The sequence below is a fragment of the Bipolaris maydis genome (genome assembly GCF_028858645.1).
Source record: "Bipolaris maydis strain C4 unplaced genomic scaffold PSV08scaffold_15, whole genome shotgun sequence".
NCBI classification, from domain to species: domain Eukaryota; kingdom Fungi; phylum Ascomycota; class Dothideomycetes; order Pleosporales; family Pleosporaceae; genus Bipolaris; species Bipolaris maydis.
This window is the reverse complement of record NW_027093871.1, coordinates 22,603-41,049: the sequence shown is the minus strand read 5'-3', so window position 1 is coordinate 41,049 and position 18,447 is coordinate 22,603. Positions and strand designations below refer to the sequence as shown.

Sequence of the window (18,447 nt, the reverse complement as noted above, 5' to 3'; positions counted from 1 at the left end):
ACACGATGTCATCGGAAACACTTAACACCATAACCAAACTACTACTCTTAGGTGCTGGGGAATTAGGAAATACATTACTCACTCATCTTTCCACACTGCCATCCATCCACATTACTCTCGGCATCCGCTCTCCATCCAAATACACCAACCTGGCCACTTCCTACCCTTCTCTCACCTTGCTCTCTATCGACCTCTCCGGCCCTTCTGCAAACCTCTCAGAAACGTTTTCCAATTTTGACATTATTGCCAGTGCGACTGGTTTCGGTGCAGATCCAACCACCGTTGTAAAACTCGCACGAGAGGTTCTGGGGGCAGGATCCATAAGGAAGGCAAAGGGCAAGGGCGATTTGTGGTATTTTCCATGGCAGTGGGGCGTCGACTACGACATTACTGGTGATGGGCAGGGGCTTATGCCCTTGTTTGGCGCGCAGCGTGATGTTCGCAACCTTTTGCGGGAGCAAGGTGAGGAGAGCAATGTCATGTGGACCGTTGTCTCTACTGGCATTTTCATGTCTTTTCTCTTTGAGCCATTCTGGGGTATCGTAGACAGGACGCACGAAAAGGATGGCAAGCTGGTAGTAAGGTGCTTGGGAGATTGGGGCCATAGGGTCACTATAACAGACGTGGACGATATTGGACGAGTGTTGGTGAGGATTGTCAATGAGGACGTCGAGGCAAAACGGCGTGTTTTGTATGTTGCTGGAGACACACTGAGTTATGGACAACTGGCTAAGATTGTTGAAAGAGTTAGCGGGAGAGAAGTTGAGAGAGAAGAATGGACAATCTCACATCTAGTGGACGAGCTCAAGGCAGACTCGGACAACGTCATCAAGAAGTACAGGCTAGTCTTTGCGAGAGAGGGAGTTTGGTGGAGCAAAGAAGAGACAGTAAATCACAAGTTGGGTATGTGTATGATGGATGTCGAGACTTACGCGAGTAAGATGTTTGTAAATAGTAATACTGGCCAGTGATATAGCTAATTGGACGAGTTTGACACCTGTTTTGACAACGCCTTTTGTATATTTTACCAATACTGCTCAGTAAGTATGACCACATTGACTGTGAGATTGCTGAAGGAGCGCAGCAGGCTATGAATGAGACGCACACATGCATCAGCTCTCGTGGGTCTTTGTGACCACCGCAAGCCTGGCGTGCTTATAGCTGTGTCCGCTTGAATCTTGTCGGTAGCACGGTATTTGCGCCTGTAGCAGCTGAACGAGGCTCGTTTCCTCCCCAACCCCACGTAGACACATTGGATATATCATCTTCATTCTCTCTATTTCTCTCTGGTCCTCCACTGTCAAATGTAAGCACATGCTGATCATGGCTAAAGTCGGTTGAAACTCCTGTCGGTACATCGGACTGCTCCTAGCGTCCAGGTGGTCCAGGAGGATATCTGCCAGGCGGTCCTCCGGGAGGTCCTCCGGGTGGCATGGGCATGCCACCTGGTGGTGGGAATGGCATACCTCCAGGTGGTGAGCCAGCATTACCAGGTGGCGGAAAGGGGAATGGCGGCATCCCTTGAGGAGGTGGGCCGCCTCCCATGTGTGGTGGTGGGAACGGGGGCATGTTTGGAGGCACACCACCAGGGCCTGGAGGCATACCGTTGGGCGGAGGGAAAGGCGGCATTCCGTTGGGAGGCATGGGCGCTACCATACCGTTAGTCACAGGGCTCTGTATGTTTGGTGTATGTTGACTTACGACCACCACGGCCCATAAACTGTGGGGGCATTCCAGCCATAGGCGGCATTCCTGGGTTATGTGAGCATTTCGATCCTCCACTCCGGGGCGGCGTAAAACGTACCTGGCGGTGGGAAGCCGGGCATACCCATCGGAGGCATACCAGGCATTCCGCCCATTGGGCCGCCAGGAAATCCTCCGTTTAGGTTTTGTTGAAACAAAGGATTTGCCTGGCCCTCTGTGTTGTATGCATCGGTGATACTGTTGATGACTTGCTGTGTCTGGTCGCTTGATATCTGTTCGTAGTATGCCTGAACGTTACGGAGGTGGTTGCGACCGTTGTTGTGCGCCTTGCGCACGCTCATACTATCGTGGGTGAGGTAGACATCGCAGTAATCGCAGAAGAACTTGGGCATCGTGGTTTCGCAATGGATTTGGTCGTTATGCGTGGAGCGCCTGGATTCGCGGATTGAGTTGTCGAGTTGCGCGCCGGGTGGTGAGCGCGTCGCAAGAGCTGGACTGGAAGAATCTCAAGCTAGTCGGCACCACTTTCGCCGACCGTCTTGGCGCTGCCTTCACACTACTGTATGGAACCAGTAGGCATAGCATTCGACCGCCTTGAGAATTGTTTATTGGAATAGAAGTTCTGAATTATTCTCATAGTGCTTTGTATTTTCATCCCGATCTCACTGATTGCCACTTGTTACTGTATCATATCACGTGACTTGACAGCACGAAATAGACTTGTACCTGTAGCGAAGCAGCTCTTTATTAAGTAAACATAGTGTCTCGAGAGGGATGGGTAACTATGCTCACGTATTTGTGACAGGGCTGGGTCAACAAAGGCTACTTATGGTGCAGTTTGCTGGCACAGTATCCTGACAGCATTGCAGTACACTGAACGGCCAAGGACGAAGAAGCCTCTCCATCTCTATGTAAATGTCTTGGAACTTCTTTTTGTTAGATTCAAGTGATAATATTATCTGACTGGTGTAAGAAGTAGACTCGTCTTCGACAAATGGCTTTTTGAATGACAAATTATATTAATTTAGTTACCCTAAGGCTTTTGGTCAGCTTAATGCCGGCTCTAATATTTTCTTTGGATGTGGAACGAAAGCGCTTATAGGAGGAAGTACACATACTTTGGTGGATATAATGTCGTGAAATTAGAAGGTATTGCTAGTCTTCATTTGTTGTTATAGTCTGGGTGGGATGTAACAGGGAAACAGCGGTAGACCGGTGCCAAGCAATGTTTCATAAGTTCATCCACAAAGGACCAACGCAATGAGCCGTGGCTATGTCAGATATTGGGCCATCTTGAGAGGTATTTAAGGCGATGAGGGTCCTGTTGGCTCCGCCTGAAAAGCATCGGAGAAGCCGTCATTCATACCACGACACGCAAAGGCATTCAATTTGAGCCGACTCTTGAAATAATCTTGAATCAAATAACCACTTTTCAATATGAAGTACATGTTGATCCTCGCATCAATGCGGTCAGCCGCCTTCACAGATTGCCAACCAAATACCAGCTCGTTACTGGGCGATTGCGTAGCGTGGTGTTCGGACAGGAACTCGACCCCGAGCACGATCCAATCATGCCTCTTGAAGAATTGCAACACTTGCAAGTTCGGTGGTAGATAACTACGGTAGGTACATGGAATACTGGCAATGACGTGCGCGAACCATTGATTCACGTGCAGAAGTTGGAGTGCCAATGGCTGGCTTGGATGAATGATACATTTGGAGAGGAGATGTGTGCGGGGATGGGATGATTGTTTGAACAAGGGAGATTAGGCAAGATGCTGAAGACTATAAGACAACTGATGGAATTGTGATTGTAGAGGCCGGGAGTAGGAACGTCAATGAATTCGGATGTACACGTACCCCAAGAACAGCACGAGACATTGTGTAGGGACCAGAAAAGCCTCATTATGCACAACAGTGCGAGCTTGCAACTCGTTGAAGCACATTTGGGTTGTCGTATTAGTGTTGGTGAGTAGTATTTGAATGATGATGCTATTTGAAAGTGAACCATATGATGTTCTTTCCTTTGTTATAAAACCGGAGTCATAGTACAAGCATGGTAGCATGAGGGGGGTGTTGCAAGTCACAAGTGGAAGAGATTTGGTATCGTGTCACGGATATGGTACAGTTTGTTGGGGACGAAGCGTCATGATGGTCGCTTTGCCGGGGCCGGCGCCCAGCCTTGTGGTTGCCAATCCTGACTCTGTGCAGCTTGCTTCCACGGGGAGTTGGCTGGCTCTTTGGCCATTGCCTTTTTCGGTCTTGGTGCCGTCCTTTCTTGTGTGTCTTGGTTGACGTTTATGGGAGAGGGGGCGGTGGTAGGATGCTGTGACTGCAACGGCAGCACGGGCTGTTGCTTGTCCGGGGCATCGAGGGCCGAGGGTTTGGCTGCCCATTTGGCGTCGGCTTGGGCTGCTAGCAGCTTGATGCGCTCCTGTCGCGCCACGTCTTGCTGCTGTTCGGCAATCGAGGGCGGGTCGAAGCGCGTATGTCGTAGCCATTGCATCCATGAGGCTGATGAGGCGGTCAGTCAGCCAGTCAGTCGGGGCAGGTTGGGCAGAGAGGCAGGTGAAGGGCAACCAACGCGATATTTGCACGTCGCCATAGTGCGTGCTGCGGCTGTACTTTGCAATTCTCCTATTGCGCAGCGAGTGCAGGGCGTCCTTGAACTCCCAAAACGTGTTTCCGTGGAGATCAAAACCTGTATTGCTGGCGTGTCAAGGCAAAGCAAAGGGCGAAGCAGGGATAGGCTTGGGCGAGGCACACTCACCAACCAGCCACTTTTTGCGCCATGGAAACCGCTGCATCTTCCACTGGTACCACGCTCGTCTGATGGGGCCTGGGGCGCCCGCCATTGTGGTGGTTTGGATAGTTGCGTGGCTATGGGGGGAATTGGGTGGCGGCGGATGGACGGTGAATGGGTGTGGATGTAAGTATGGATGCATGTCCATGTGTGACATGCATAACATAAAATGCAATGCCAAAAACCGGTGACGTTGACACGGGTGGCGGGTGGCTGGTGCGCCCGCCCGCCCCAAGTCCCCACCCACACCACCAACACAACACACATCTTCTCCACCCATGCACTTGTGCCAGCGCCCAGGTGCTGACTGGCTGACTGGCGGATATATGCACACTCTTCATGTCAATCCTCTCCGTCCCTCCTATCCCCCCAACCACCAGACACACGGCAGACCAGCTGTCGCCTAGATAGACAGCTACATAGTGCATCTATTCCATCCTGCCTGACGAGTTGCTTCTTCCCCTCGACCGCCCGCTGCCTTGCGTGCCCAACCACCACACCCTCCTGCACCCTACCCTTGATTTGCGCCCCAGTCGCCCGCCATGGCCTCTGTAACGTCGCTGGACCAGGACATGCGCAAGCTGCGCATGGACAGGTACACCCCCAAGGCAGCAAACGAAGTGCGCATATGGATTGAAGACACGCTGGGCGAGCGGCTGCCGCCCGGCGATCTGCTCGATGCCCTCAAGGACGGGACCGTTTTATGCAGGTGAGCCGGCCTTGAAGGCAAGCAACCACACGGCCGGATCCGGAGAGCTGACTGCCGCAGACTCGTCAACTTGGCCACGCCCGGCGCCGTCAGGTTCAAGAAGAGCCAGATGCCCTTCATCCAGATGGAGAACATCTCCCACTTCCTCCGCGCATGCGAACAGCCCCCACTAAACATGCCCGCCCATGACCGCTTCCTCACCGTCGACCTCTACGAAGCAAAAGACCCGGCCCAGGTCCTGCAGTGCCTCAGCGCCTTTAGCCGCGTAGCTAACGCCCATAGCCCTTCCCAGTTTCCCACCGTCATAGGCCCCAAGCGCGCCGCCCCGGGCCCTCTTAGCCCCTCTTCCACGGGCGCAGGAGGCGCTGGTCCCAAAAGCCCCGCCCTGACATCGCCTGGCTATGGCCGAAGCAGAGGCCCAAGCACAGCCAGCAACACCAGCGGCTCCAGCACTTTCAACCCCCTCGCCCGTCCCACCACCGAAAGGGCCCTCAGTGCCGCCCGTACCGGAGGCTCTGATACCTCACATGCCTCGAATGGCCTTCCCAAGTCGCCGCCTGGGGGAGTGAGCAGCTGGAGCAAAAAGGTCGACGAGGGCAGCACAGCACCCGCATGGAACATCCATCAGTATGGCTATATGGGCGGAGCCAGTCAGGGAAACCAGGGCATTGCATTCGGTGCTCGCCGGCAAATCACCAGCGCCGGCCCACATGTGCCCAATATGGCAGAGAAGGAGCGCCTGCGACGCGAAAAGGCCGCTGAAGAAGAGCGCCTGCGCTTGCAGGCCGAAGAGGCTGAGCACAAGCGTCGCATCGAACGCGAAGCAGAGGAAGAGCGTATCCGCATTGAAGAGGAGCAAAAGTGGGAGGAAGAATCACGCAAACAGCAAGAGGCTAAGCAGGCCCGCCTCGACCAGCAAAAGCGTGAGTGGGAAGAGCAGGAGCGGCAATGGCAGCTTGAGGAGGAGCAGCGCCAGCGCGAGGAGCGTGAGGCCATGGAAAAGATTGAGGCCGAGACTCGACGGAAACGTGCCGGCAGCGATGCTAGGCTACGGGGACAGTTTCTCAGCCAATACCAAGCCGAACAAGCCAGCAAATCGCGCAGTCGCCGGGGAAGCAGCGAGGAGCCGAATGCCGAGCGTGAGCGCATACGGGAACTTGAGCGCCAGCTCGAGGAAGCCAAAGAGAGGGAGAGACAGTATCAAGCTGAGCGTGAGGGCCGTCTGCAGGACAAGAAAGCGCGCGCTCGTTCAAAAAGTCGTGCACGCGACCGATCCCGGAGTCGCCCCAGGCCACAGCCCCCGCCACGCGCCCCCTCACCTCAAGACAGCAATGCTTCCTGGGCACATGCGGATGACCGCGAGTACCTGCGCAAGCAATGGGACCAAACACAAACGCAATCACCACGACCCTTGCCAGAGCCTACTCCTACTGCCCCTTCTCTTCCAACCCGCCCACTGCCAGAACCGTCCGCTCGACCCCTTCCCGACCCTTCAACATATACCAAACAAAACCGGACTGAACGCTACCTAGCCTCTAACCCACCACCAGCGCCTCCAAAGCCACAGACTCACATTCCACCGGAGCTCACTTCCACCTCGGAGCAACGAGCCGAAGACGCCCGCCGAGCCGCTGCTCAAACAAAAACAAAGGCTCTTGGATGGGCTTCCAAGTCTCTCCTCGAGCGCGAGATGGAGCGTGAGCGCGAACGTCAAAAAGAATGGGAAGAGTCACAGCGCGCTCTGCAAGAAGCTTCCAAAGATCCCAACGCGGGAAGTGGTTCTGGGCAGAGTTGGGACGTCAACCAATACGGATACATGGGCGGGGATAATCAGAACAAGCTCGGTGGTATTGGCGCGGGCAAGAGACAGATTATTGGACCTAGGCCATTTGGGCCTCGTTAGGGAGTGGAGTAATAGTAGATAGAAAATAATATCCAGAGTCGGAGAGCAGTTCACTCGATTGTGTATTAGGGCGATGACGAGGAACTCGGGGCAGTCTGACTAGCCATGAGGAGGATAAAGAGCAGAGTGAAGGTGAAAGTGATTCATCCAAGTTTGTGCGCGCAAACTTTGGACAACAAACGCATGTCTTGCCTTACTTAAGATTGCCTAACCACGAACAACAATCGTCAGTAACCACACCATGTCGGATAACGGCGAGCCACCTCGGACAGCTGGAGAAGCCAACGAACAGACGATGACTACTACATTCTCCTCCAACATCACCGACCCTCTTCCTCAACCCACCCGGCACCGAAAACCGCGTGCGATCACTCCTCGATCAGTTTCTGGAGCGATGCAATTGCTTTCACAATTCGAAGCTCGGCTCTCCGTTATTACATCAGCCAGTGCCGCGAAAGATCTCATCAACACAACGCGCATCATCATGCAACAAGGAAACCGCCGAAGACACTTGGTTGAGCCACGCCGACAAAAGATCCGGGACTTGATTACGGGAATAGAAAATTCAGAAGTGCAGAAGCTATACGAGGAATTTGCAAGAGTACATAATGAAAGAGAGAACAGATTGACATCCAGGCTACCGCTCTTAGATGGTGCGCACACGGATAGAGACGATGTGGTGAACCAAGACACTGCCGATACGGGAGAAAGGCTTGAGTTGGAAGCAGGTCACGGCCTAACCGACGAGATGAGCAACAACGATTTGGAAGGTGGTGAGATGGTGGAAGCAGCGGAGGATACTCGGAACACCATTGCGCAAGCCTCCAGTTCTCCTGACACTATTACATCTCGCGTTGCCACAAAAGGAACTTCGCCGCTCACAGCACCTTCGCCACTATTGGATTCATCATCCACCCCCGAACCAATCTATACAATGTCCGACAAGGAAGACAACGATGCTTGCACAGTAGTCCCAATTCAGAACCCCAAAGTCTTCCCTTTGAGACGGATACAAAAGGTCCAAGCGGACTACTACCCCTCAGCACTCATGACTGCCATGTGGGTACACCGCAACCAGTCCAATGAAATCACCCAGGTAACTGGCGATCTCGACAAGGGGCCGGTCAACCATGTCATCATTCACGATCCGCGCATCATCAGATCTCTCGGTCTTGATGAGCCACCGTTCGATACCATCACCCTACAATCCCCAAGCCGTGTAGACGAGACATACGACATACGTATCCTTCCAGGCCAAAACCCTCAAGACCTTGATTCCTGGGTTGTTGGTGAGCTCGTATCCGCTCGACACGCGTACTTGTATTGGCTTGATGGCAGACAATGCTCGGATCCAAAGGGACCGCCTACTGCTGCTGAAGCGAGGGCCATAGCTACAAAGACGGGTAGAAGGGCATTGGACGTCAAGATGGAAATTGATGCGTATTGGAAAATGGAATGTGGCACTGGAGGGAGGAAAGTTAGAGAAAAGCGGGTAGTGTATCTGGGCGAGGATCCTGAATATCCTGAGGGTGCCGAGGTGAATCATTTCGGAAATCAGTGGGTGTAGAAAGCGATGGTATTGTTAAAAAGGGGGTTCGGTCTGCACAATGTCTCACTAGAATCCCACTCCGAGGCGTTACAGACATCAGTCTACTCCATCAATAATCCAGATTCAGGAATCAATTAAATCAACTAAATCAACTAGATTACATTGCTGATGTACATGGCAACAAACAACCTCGCATCGATACCACAACCGTAAAAACAAGCTCAATGACAAAACATAGCTACTAAGACTCCGCCGCACTCTCCGCCTGGCTCATCCGGGATTCCGATGCCCGAGTTGTAATACCAATACGCCCCAGACTATACATACTACGAAACATATCACCTTCGTAGTCAGACCCGTCACTCTCATAGCCCACTCCATTGCCAGCATCCGCATCCGCATCTGCATCAGCATTAACACCACCAACCCGCTCCTCCAAAGGAATCAACGGCGCCGCCATGGCACGATACTCATGCACCACGTTCCTCGCACGCTCGCCCTCCTCCTCCCCACCATCCCTCCTCCCACCCACCCTAACATCATCCCAACCCATCGGTTCATACGGCACCCTAACCCCTACTCTCGGCCACGCCTCCCCCATAACCCCATACTGATCCGCCACCCTCTCCCCATACACCGCCCTCGCCCCTTCCGGCAGCACAAACTCCTCCTCGCCGGGCCCCTCGATCTCAGCAATCGGGTGCACCACCGGACTCCGCCGCCCCGCTGCTTCCGACTCCACGATCCAACACGCATCTGCTGCGTGGCTCCACCACGCCCGGCACCGCTCGGGCTCGTGCGCGCAGCGCCGCTGGGCGGCCAAGCCGATAGGGCTCACTTCGTCGTTGGGGAACGAAGCCGGCAGGCTGGCAGCCGTGGGGTGAGGGATCGGTGTGTGCGGCGGCGAGTCGACGGCTGAGGACGGCGAGAGGAGCAGAGAGACGTGGTATTCGCGCCGCCCGGGCGTTTCTTCGCACCAGGGGGTGGAGACCAGCGGCGTGGAGAGGGTGAGGGGTCTTTTTGAGGAGGGTTGTTGGAATTCGCCGGCTGGGTAGGGGCAGTCGAGCATTGTGCGATTGTCCGTGGTTGGTTGTTGTTCGGCGGTTGTGTGTTCAGTGGTTTGGTCCTCTGTTGCGTCGTTCTTGGGTTTCTTTTTCGTACAAGATTTCGTCTTCCCTGTTGCTTTGCGCTTCTTGGATGGTTCGGGTTGCTCGGTGATATTGTCGTCGTTTTCGAGACTGTCTTCTGCCGGCTCTTCGTCGATTGTCTCGCGTTCGTCGCTGACGGTGAAGTTTGCGTAGATGCCGCTTTTCACTGGCCCGAGTAAGTCGTATGACGTGCGCCAGTCATATGAGGACTCTAATGCGGAAATGAAGACGCCGTCCAGTATTTGCATGTCCCTGAATCTATCCTGAAGTTTCACGCCATCCGGCGTTGTCTCAAGGTGCAAGCCTGCAGTGGTAGGCCTCAAGTTCCCAAGCTCACTCCTGTAGAGCGCTTGTTCCTGTTGCCTTCTTTCCATGTGCGTTCGGTAAGGAAAGCCTTCCTGGCCTCTCTCAGGAATTTCCACCTCCTCTATACGCTTCCACTCCTCTCGAATGTTGTCTATATCCAGCACGAGCGCGGTAGCTTCAACTGACATGTCTTTCGTGGCGGCGAAACCGACTGGCACCCGTCGACATGCTGGAGTCCACAGATGTAACTCATTGAACCGAACTGGCTTGGGTCCTTGACCCGACTCTCTTTCTCTAATCTCCTTACCTTCCCAATCCGAAAATCCACTACGATGAACCGGCCCCCCTATTTTGGCTTTGTCAAATGCATCTAGTATATTTTGGCGATTTCCCAATCCCACTGCGCTCAGCCTACTATGACCGGGTTTCTTATCCACTTTGAATTCGTAATTTCTATTACGCCGATGTGAATGGTTTTGGAAATAGAGAAAGTCTTCCAAGAGTGCTTGAGCGTTCATGAAATCATCTTTCTCCTTTTTGCGGAATTCGCGTGTGACCTTATTTTTTCCACGTCTCCTACGCCAATTGTTTAATGCAGTTGTATTGCCTTGTTTCAACAAGCCATTCTTCTCTCTTATCAAATCTGGAAGTAAAGCGCGGGTCGCTTCTTGTTCTTGCATGCGTGTAGTCAGATTGTTCTTTAGCCATTCGAAAGTGACGTTATCACCACCAATTTCTACTTGTATATAGCCTTCTCCTTTATTTGACTCCTGTGGCTCTTCGGGATCGTTAGCTCTTTTCCCCCGTCTTGGTCGTACCATGGTGTGAATATCAACTCCGATTCTGAGTTTGTTAAAAAAGTGTAGTGTTTTGGAAAGATGATGAAACAGAACGAGACCCAATTATTGGTCTTAATTGTATGCATCAAAAAGCAGTATTTTCAACCAGAGTGGAAGCAGTTGTACATCCCCAACATTGCTCACATGAGGGTGTGCGTATATGTATCACAAAAAAGAAATGGTTTATTCGACAACTATCAAAACAAAGAACGCCTGCAATTGGAAAAGCACCTTGCAAAATTTCCCCGAACAAAGCCGTTGCAAAATCGCCGGATTAGCACCACTATCATAAAACCCCTTCCCAAGCACAAAGGACAAAGCCCTCGAAATAACCTAGCAGGCCTAGCGAGACAGTCAGATCTATGCAAAATCCATACCAGATTCAGCACCTCCCTACCAGATGTAGCAAGCACCGCCTATCCTTTTCTACGCAACTGTCTCTTCCAATCCCATTCATTTTTTGGCTCTTCTTCTGGCTCATCTCCTTCATTGTATGGCAACCCCTTTTCCTGGGCCTCCTTACGGGCCTTCTCTTGTTGCGCGCGAAAGCGCTGTTGTTGTTCGTACCACGTAAGTTGACTGGTTGGGATCCTCTCGTCGAGTGGGTCCCACTCCAATTCATGCCTAACGACTTTGCGAACTCCGAGGTGCAATCCAAGGGGCTCACTAGACTTGGGATTGGAGGCATCCTTGACCTTGGATGTATCCTCACCCTTGGATGGTGCCTTGCTTGTTTCCTCGGCTTCAGAATCTTCGTCGCTCTCAATGTCTTCTCCATCGTTTCCATGGTCTCCATTGTCATCTCTAGAGTCGGAGCTGTCGCTATCAGAGCTGTCGTCGTCTCCTGGATTTGCATCTGGCGTCATAAAGGGCGGATGGACGGCTGAAACCGAAGGGTCTTGAGATTCTGCATTTTGCGAGTCTCCAACGTCCATGTTCTTTTTCTTTCGTTGCGGCTTGCGAGTGGATGCTTGACGGGATCTTGGCTTGGTTGCAGCTGACTTCTCTACCTGCTTGGACTTCTTTTGTACTCCACCTGCCCTGGAACCTATCTTAGACACTCCTTTCGTACCTGCGACATTCCTAGGCGCGCGTTTGTCATTTGATTTTCCACTGTCTGAGGGTGATACATGGTTGTCATCCCCAGACGAAACCTTTGCACGCTTGTCTTTTTTTGTCTCTGTGTCATTTTCCCGTTTTCTTTTAGGAACAGGAAGTTTGAGATCGCCCGCTTTAGGTTCAGCAAGTTTGATTTTTTCATCTTTAATCAACCGATCTACTATAGCATGTTGCGCGTCAATGTCGGCGGGACTCGCGACGTAGTTTTCTGGAACATCACGGACCCTTGTCTGGTTTATCCGATCGTATTCCAGAAAGATCGTTATCAAATGGTCCTGAGTCCATCTGTTAAAGTTTCTGAACCCAACTCTCTTTGCCATTGGCCTCAGTTTGCCATTCATGCTCAGGTCCTTGTAAGCTTTTCTCTCTGGGTCGTCGTCTCGTTGTTTGGGCGCCATGGTGATGGAGTATCTGGATATCAATTTGAGTGAACGCTTGGGAACGTGGTTTTCTAAATATTCAAGAGTTAGGTAAGCCAATTATGGATTGCAGATTTGCAGTGGTGTGCTATCCAATTCACAGTTAACTAGGATATGATCTAATATAGCATAGAGAAAGTATAATTTCCGCAGTACATGCTTCATTTCATCACTGAGATCTCAGAGTGAAAGGCTTTGATTGTAAACAATGTACCTTTAGGCAGAAGCACTCATACCAAAAGACCATACGTGTGAAAGACAATGATATATGCACAGTGGCTTAGTTAAGTCTGACAGGCTAAGAGTACTCCATTGTGGCGAATAGAACGATGTCTTTCAATTAAAATACATGTAACGTATACTATCAGAAGACTGAATGTGATTGTCTTTCCATAGGCGTATAGTCAGATAGCTAGAAATGCAAAACATATGCTAAGAAGGATGAATTTACACATTTCACGCTCCACCAACAGGCCAAATGCGCCGATGAAGTGTTTCTATACCACATAAAGCATAGATCTTCTCACATGTTGCATTGAAGTGAGAACAACAAGTGTAACGTGCAACATGCGTCAATGTACCGTATTGAGAGCGGACATAAGCCTTGAGCTCCACAGTTTACACTAGTATGAGTTCAAAATTGGTCCTTGCGTGGCTATCTGGACATGAGAGTGAATTCTACTTGCTGATCACCAGTCAACACTCAGTTCACATACTTGATGAGGATGAAGTAGCCCCTTTTGGTAATGTACTGCAGATGTATTCACCTCAACGGAAACTCCGTCCATAATTGGAAGGACCTCGCTTCTATCTGCATGTATTGAACAACTTACTCAACAGTAGCTGCTATATCTGCATATAATTCAGTATGGTGTCGCTCTCCGAAACTCGCGTCCAGATGGATGACAGCATTGACAAAAGCGATCCCTTTGACGATGGACCCGCAACCAAGCTTATTCGACCCACAGCTGATTCTTCCCACGTCTCAGGTTGGAATCCAATTAACAGGATCTCTAAGAAATCGACTGAGGATTGGGCTCATGGGAAGTCTGATCCGGAGTACAGTTCTCACAACGCTCTCGATGAGGAACCCATCGATCCAGGCTTTGACGAAAAGTACTTTGATCATTACGGCTATATAAACTACATCAACAGCTCACAAATGGTACCTGTTCTGTGAAAAAGCCAAATAGACAAAGATGTAGCTAACACGGAAACAGAAAAAGTCTACAACTACCACCACCCATGAACAGCAAAACATAGCATCTCCTCATAGAATTCTGGACCGCACTCCCAAACGACCCAAAACGTCCTACGCACACCTCAGCCGCGCAACAGACGAACCAACCGACCCTTGGGAGCGCGATACAGTCTCCACTCGACACTCGACACCCATCAAAAAGCCCTACACTGCCGAAGAAGATGCATGGCTCGACCTGTTCCACGCCAAGATACGCGGCGCAATCGAAGCTGGGGCAGTGACAAGGGTCCCAGGACCTCCCCTCGTCCTGCAAGCCTTTAACACATTTTTCAAAAATAAGTACTCGGTACAGGAAGAAGAAGATGGTGGGGCGGCCGCTGGGGAGAGTGAGTGGACCCCGCGGAGTTTTGGTTCAATGTATAGGAAGTTGCGGTGTGGAGGAAGCAAAGTAGGCCGGGAAAGGGAGAAGTTGAGCAAACTGGTGGGGCATAAGAAGCACGGGAGGATGTATATACCGGAGTTGAGTGCGGAGGAGGTGGAGGCGTATCAGAGGGACAGGACTGTTGTTTTGGAGGATGTGATTTTGGAACGGAGGGAAGAAAGTATGGTGGATATACTGCGGGAGTGCAGTGGGAGGGTAAGGAAGAGGAAGTTTGGGGACTGATGGGGAGATGGTGGGATTGAGAAGGGAATGCAGGATGGATTTCTAGGAGCTGGAGATGGTGTTGGAATAGTGAAGACTATACGAATGCAATTGTCGAAACGATAGGATGCTTTTGGAGAACTGGCGGGGGATATGTTGCAAATGTGTTGCTCAGAGGAGCTGAGATGTATAAAGGTGATGAAAAGGTTGATTATTCTATCGATCGAACATGCAGTACTTACACCTATACATCGCAAGTATTTTGCACTAGTACTGTTTGTAGTAGGTTTATAACAAGCGCAAATGTAAGAAACTGAATGACAGATTCCACATGAAAACCGACACATCTCACCGGTGTAAGCACGGCCAATATTCCTACAAAATGGAAGATTTGCGGAGGGTACAATAGTCAAATAAAAATACAACATGGGAGTAGAAAGGTAAACACGAGCGGTGTGAGGCGACAATGTGGTGACGGATGTCAAGCTCTATTTCTAGGAGAGATAAATCTAAAGTGTGTCTATATCGTTGCCTTGGTTGCCGGTGCCAAGAACTTGAGTGATGCTTGCAGTAGGAACTCGAAGGCATACCTACTAAGCGCACAAATACACCAAGTGCACACTAAGATGTCCACAGCTCTAACATATGTGCTTATATGTACATGTATGCATACATGTCCACCCTACCCCGTCCTCTCCTCCCAAATCTTCAAAAACCACTTCCACAAAATCGAAAACAGAATCCCCTGCAACCCATTCGCAATAATCCTCGTCTTAAGCCCTCTCCCGAAAAGACCCATTCGGCCATCCTGCCTAATCACCTTCCTTGCAGCCTCGGTATACGAAACCCGCGTATCATTGACCTGTCGGTACGTCTTGACGACCCTCAGAGAATTGGAAATAGTATCCGACGTGACCGAGGCACAGAAGCCAATAAAGGCCGCGCGCAGCAACCACCAGCCAATCTGCTGTTTGGGCGGCTCAGCGATGGCGTCGGACAGCAAGTTGTAGACTGCAAACCAGGGGTAATGGCCGACGAAGGTGGCGGCTGCGGTGGCAAAGGCACCCCACCAGAGACTCCCGATGCCATCTGTCTTGATGCGGTTGCGGAGGATGCGCCAGCCGCTGGGGCCCTGGGCCTGCAAGGTGGTCTTGAGCGTGTCGATGGGGGTTAAGAGCATTCTGAAGGCTGCGGCGCAGGCAGAGGCGAAGATTGTCTGGATGGGGGAGGGCAGTTGCTTGAGGAAACCGTTGGATTGAAGCAGGGCGAGGATACCGGCGTTGGCGGCTGTGTCGCCAAAGCGTGCAATGGGGCCTTGGAACAGTGCTGCGCCCATGCCTTGGTAGTAGCGGCCGATGCCGCCATCGTGATAGAGGGTTTTGGTGGCGGTGGTGGTCGAAGTCCCGTGGCGGTATTGGTAGTTCATGATTGTGCGGATGGGCATGAGAAGCAGCACCTGGAGAATCATGGCTGCGGCGCCGCTGAGCCCGCCGCCCAGGGCCCGCTTCAAGGCGCCTTTGAGGTCAAACTGGGGTATATGTGGTGAGCTTTTTGGGGTGGGGACATGGGATGGCTAGTACTACTACTACTGGGGGGTCACGTACATCGACGTCGTCGGCGTCTATCCATGCCTTGACAAACACAACGATGATGAGCGTTGCAGTCAGGGCCAGAAATCCTCTCCATACGTACTGCCATGTACGCGATACCTCGTCGTCGGGTACTTGGGGTTCATCGTCCCCTTCTCGAGGCACAGGCGTGCAATCGGGCGCGTCAGCATGCGCGAGCAAGGGCGCACGCTCATCTGCTGCGCCAGCGCCTTCCACGTTGCGCTGGGAAGACATTATGTTTGTGTCAAAGAATGAAGTTCAAGGTTGTTCATCGGCTAACACATAGTAGTACTATGTATCTGATGCTCTGTCGTTGTCGGCTCGGTCTCCGTCGAGTCAGATTACCAATCAGATGGGCCAATGACGCGTGCACGGCTGTCTTGCGTTACTTGAGTGGAGACTGGCGTGACGGGCTTCTACTAATCATCTTGTCGCATTTCTATCAATACATATCACCATTTACATACTCTACCCGAGCACCCCCACGACAAACTCGCCCTGTCTATCCAGCCCCTCGCCTCTACAACTCCCGGTGCGGGGGGCCGGGAAGATCCGGCCGTGGAGGCCCCAGATTATCAAGCGCCTTCGCCATCTTCCAAGTATCCCAATACGCCGCATCAAACCTGTCATTCTTCAGATCCATATGCGCCGAGCCCCAGTTATTCCCCAGCATCTTTTCCTTGAGCCCGCCGTCCATCCTCTCCAAACTGACCAAGGGCGACCGCACCCACTTTCCCGTCGCATTCTCCGGCGGCTCCGACTCGGTCGCCTTGCGGAAACAATGCGTAGTGCCTCTATCGCGCTCAACCACAAACTTGGGATGGCTGCCCTCCCATCTCACGGCGTGTGCCCAGTCGACTGAATAGTCCCCGTGATGCGACCAACCCAGGTATTTAGCCTCGCCGTGCAGAGTCCACACTACCAGGTGTTCCCAGTCGTGCTTGTGTCCGCTGGCAAGGCTGCCGCCCTCGTCTTTTTCAGAGTAGTAGCCGTACAGGTAGAAGCACCAACCGTCATTCGTGCACTTCTCGCGCACGTAAACGTTGCTGTTGGATATTCGGTCCAATGTGCGGCAGTCGCCCTGCCCGAGCTCCAGGCCGTTGTTCAACTGGCCGTTGCGCGTGATGGCCATGGTGTTGTAGCAGGCCGACTTGTCAAAGTCGATGACGGGCTGGTATTTCAGCGCGCCAGGCGTTGCGTTCTCGTCTAATCGCGGTGGAGACGACGGTGGAGCCGGTCCCGGTGCTGGTGCTGGTGCGGGAGGTTTTGGACCTGCTGGCGCATGGTTGCAGATGTACGCCATGCTGCACTTTTTGCCGTCGGCCAGCGTGAAGAGGCCATCCAGGTGTCGACTGAAGCATGTCAGGGGATTGGGGTCGTATGTATGCCAGGCGAACCCCGCGACATTTGGGTCTCCAGCGTTGTTGTCGATTACCACCGTCCATTTATCTCCGTTGGGGAGTGTTTGTGACACGCCGCTAGGTCGCCAGGGATACGAGCCGTCCCATGGCACGTTGGCCATGTATGTTGGGGCACCCCAGGCTATGTTGGAGTAGTACATCATCTCGCGTGATGTAGAGCCGCCATTTACTCCCAGGCCAATACCGCAGTCTGCGAGGACAAGGTTTTCGCTCCATGTCGTCGTGGCCGAGACCAGAGTAGTTGCGAGGGCAAGTAAGGTCAGGGGAATTGCAGCCATTGCGGATATACTCGGGCTGCCTCGATGTTAGAGGCTGCAAAATTTCAGGCTTTCGTCCTGATCAATAATTGTATGGAAGTGATGAAAAGGACTGTGGCAACAAGCGCTGATCTTCTGAGGATGCAGCTTGTGATGTTTATGAGAAAAACCTGGGTGTCGTGCGAACATGTGCCCTTTATGCTGCTTCTGATTCCCTATGAAATAACCTCAGGAGGTTCAAAATCGTACATCGCATACTCTGGGTTGATTCCGCCCATGTTTGGTCCGTCAAGCCAGTCATCTTGAAGGATTTCAGCTGTAGCCACATCTTTCATATCACCGTCGAGCTGAGCGTGGTTGCTATATGGTATTGGCTGTGCACATCGCAAAAGACGGTGTACACAGAAGCGCCTGAAGTGGTGCCATCTCTATTATCGTTCGGGTTGTAATACAGCTGAAGGCATGAGGCTGAGGCTAAACCAAATATTTGTATGCTAGTACTAACGGGTGTTAAAGATTCAGCTGTGGACTGACAATGTTCAGCTGCCAAGTCTGATGTCGCTACTACCGAGGCCCACTGTCGTCGGATGCGCATGGCTATCCCAACTTTAGAAAAGCATTTCTCAGTTGCCGATAGAAAAAAGTCGACGTGAAAAGAAGAGAAACTCTGTCGTTTGCGAATTGGTAAATGTTATCTTTTATGACTACTACAGTGATTGGTGTCATTTGGTGGTATGGTTTTGATCTTGAGGAGTGCAAATGAACTTACTGCTTAGAAGTGGTAGGGCCGGTTAACTGCTATATCCCGATAATAGC

General features: G+C 51.9%; 10 protein-coding genes across 10 annotated transcripts; 4 read left to right on the top strand and 6 right to left on the bottom strand.

The window, feature by feature from the left end:
• Positions 1-5: 5 nt before the first annotated feature.
• On the top strand, positions 6-1,123 carry PSV08DRAFT_209328 (uncharacterized protein; the record flags this gene model as incomplete). Its single annotated transcript, XM_014217248.2, has 1 exon — positions 6-1,123. The coding sequence occupies one exon, from the start codon at positions 6-8 to the stop codon at positions 969-971; it is 966 nt and encodes a 321-aa protein (XP_014072723.1). The 3' UTR covers positions 972-1,123.
• PSV08DRAFT_330931 (U1 zinc finger-domain-containing protein) lies at positions 1,007-2,182 on the bottom strand. The gene is made up of 3 exons (XM_014217247.1): positions 1,805-2,182; positions 1,702-1,752; positions 1,007-1,649 (listed from the first exon to the last, which is right to left on the bottom strand). Exons 1-3 carry the CDS (start codon positions 2,094-2,096, stop codon positions 1,369-1,371), a joined length of 624 nt encoding a protein of 207 aa, XP_014072722.1. The 5' UTR covers positions 2,097-2,182; the 3' UTR covers positions 1,007-1,368.
• A 1,503-nt stretch (positions 2,183-3,685) lies between these two features.
• PSV08DRAFT_330925 (uncharacterized protein) lies at positions 3,686-4,592 on the bottom strand. The gene is made up of 3 exons (XM_014217227.2): positions 4,475-4,592; positions 4,289-4,405; positions 3,686-4,218 (listed from the first exon to the last, which is right to left on the bottom strand). Exons 1-3 carry the CDS (start codon positions 4,557-4,559, stop codon positions 3,851-3,853), a joined length of 570 nt encoding a protein of 189 aa, XP_014072702.1. The 5' UTR covers positions 4,560-4,592; the 3' UTR covers positions 3,686-3,850.
• Positions 4,593-5,049: 457 nt separating this feature from the next.
• Positions 5,050-7,241, top strand: PSV08DRAFT_365578 (uncharacterized protein; the record flags this gene model as incomplete). Its single annotated transcript, XM_014217239.1, has 2 exons — positions 5,050-5,216; positions 5,277-7,241. The coding sequence occupies 2 exons, from the start codon at positions 5,050-5,052 to the stop codon at positions 7,117-7,119; spliced, it is 2,010 nt and encodes a 669-aa protein (XP_014072714.1). The 3' UTR covers positions 7,120-7,241.
• A 6-nt stretch (positions 7,242-7,247) lies between these two features.
• On the top strand, positions 7,248-8,811 carry PSV08DRAFT_404963 (uncharacterized protein). The gene has a single exon (XM_014217226.2). The coding sequence runs from the start codon at positions 7,361-7,363 to the stop codon at positions 8,684-8,686; it is 1,326 nt and encodes a 441-aa protein (XP_014072701.2). The 5' UTR covers positions 7,248-7,360; the 3' UTR covers positions 8,687-8,811.
• Positions 8,812-8,909: 98 nt separating this feature from the next.
• Positions 8,910-10,943, bottom strand: PSV08DRAFT_404962 (uncharacterized protein; the record flags this gene model as incomplete). The annotated part of the gene is made up of 1 exon (XM_014217224.1): positions 8,910-10,943. The coding sequence occupies one exon, from the start codon at positions 10,941-10,943 to the stop codon at positions 8,910-8,912; it is 2,034 nt and encodes a 677-aa protein (XP_014072699.1).
• A 434-nt stretch (positions 10,944-11,377) lies between these two features.
• Positions 11,378-12,421, bottom strand: PSV08DRAFT_374136 (uncharacterized protein; the record flags this gene model as incomplete). The annotated part of the gene is made up of 1 exon (XM_014217234.1): positions 11,378-12,421. One exon carries the CDS (start codon positions 12,419-12,421, stop codon positions 11,378-11,380), a length of 1,044 nt encoding a protein of 347 aa, XP_014072709.1.
• Positions 12,422-13,397: 976 nt separating this feature from the next.
• Positions 13,398-14,364, top strand: PSV08DRAFT_374135 (uncharacterized protein; the record flags this gene model as incomplete). The annotated part of the gene is made up of 2 exons (XM_014217233.1): positions 13,398-13,664; positions 13,720-14,364. The coding sequence occupies 2 exons, from the start codon at positions 13,398-13,400 to the stop codon at positions 14,362-14,364; spliced, it is 912 nt and encodes a 303-aa protein (XP_014072708.1).
• Positions 14,365-14,818: 454 nt separating this feature from the next.
• Positions 14,819-16,230, bottom strand: PSV08DRAFT_15595 (mitochondrial carrier domain-containing protein). The gene is made up of 2 exons (XM_014217235.2): positions 15,948-16,230; positions 14,819-15,871 (listed from the first exon to the last, which is right to left on the bottom strand). Exons 1-2 carry the CDS (start codon positions 16,185-16,187, stop codon positions 15,026-15,028), a joined length of 1,086 nt encoding a protein of 361 aa, XP_014072710.1. The 5' UTR covers positions 16,188-16,230; the 3' UTR covers positions 14,819-15,025.
• A 132-nt stretch (positions 16,231-16,362) lies between these two features.
• Positions 16,363-17,815, bottom strand: PSV08DRAFT_15594 (necrosis inducing protein-domain-containing protein). The gene has a single exon (XM_014217238.2). The coding sequence runs from the start codon at positions 17,650-17,652 to the stop codon at positions 16,474-16,476; it is 1,179 nt and encodes a 392-aa protein (XP_014072713.1). The 5' UTR covers positions 17,653-17,815; the 3' UTR covers positions 16,363-16,473.
• Between the last annotated feature and the right edge of the window lie 632 nt (positions 17,816-18,447).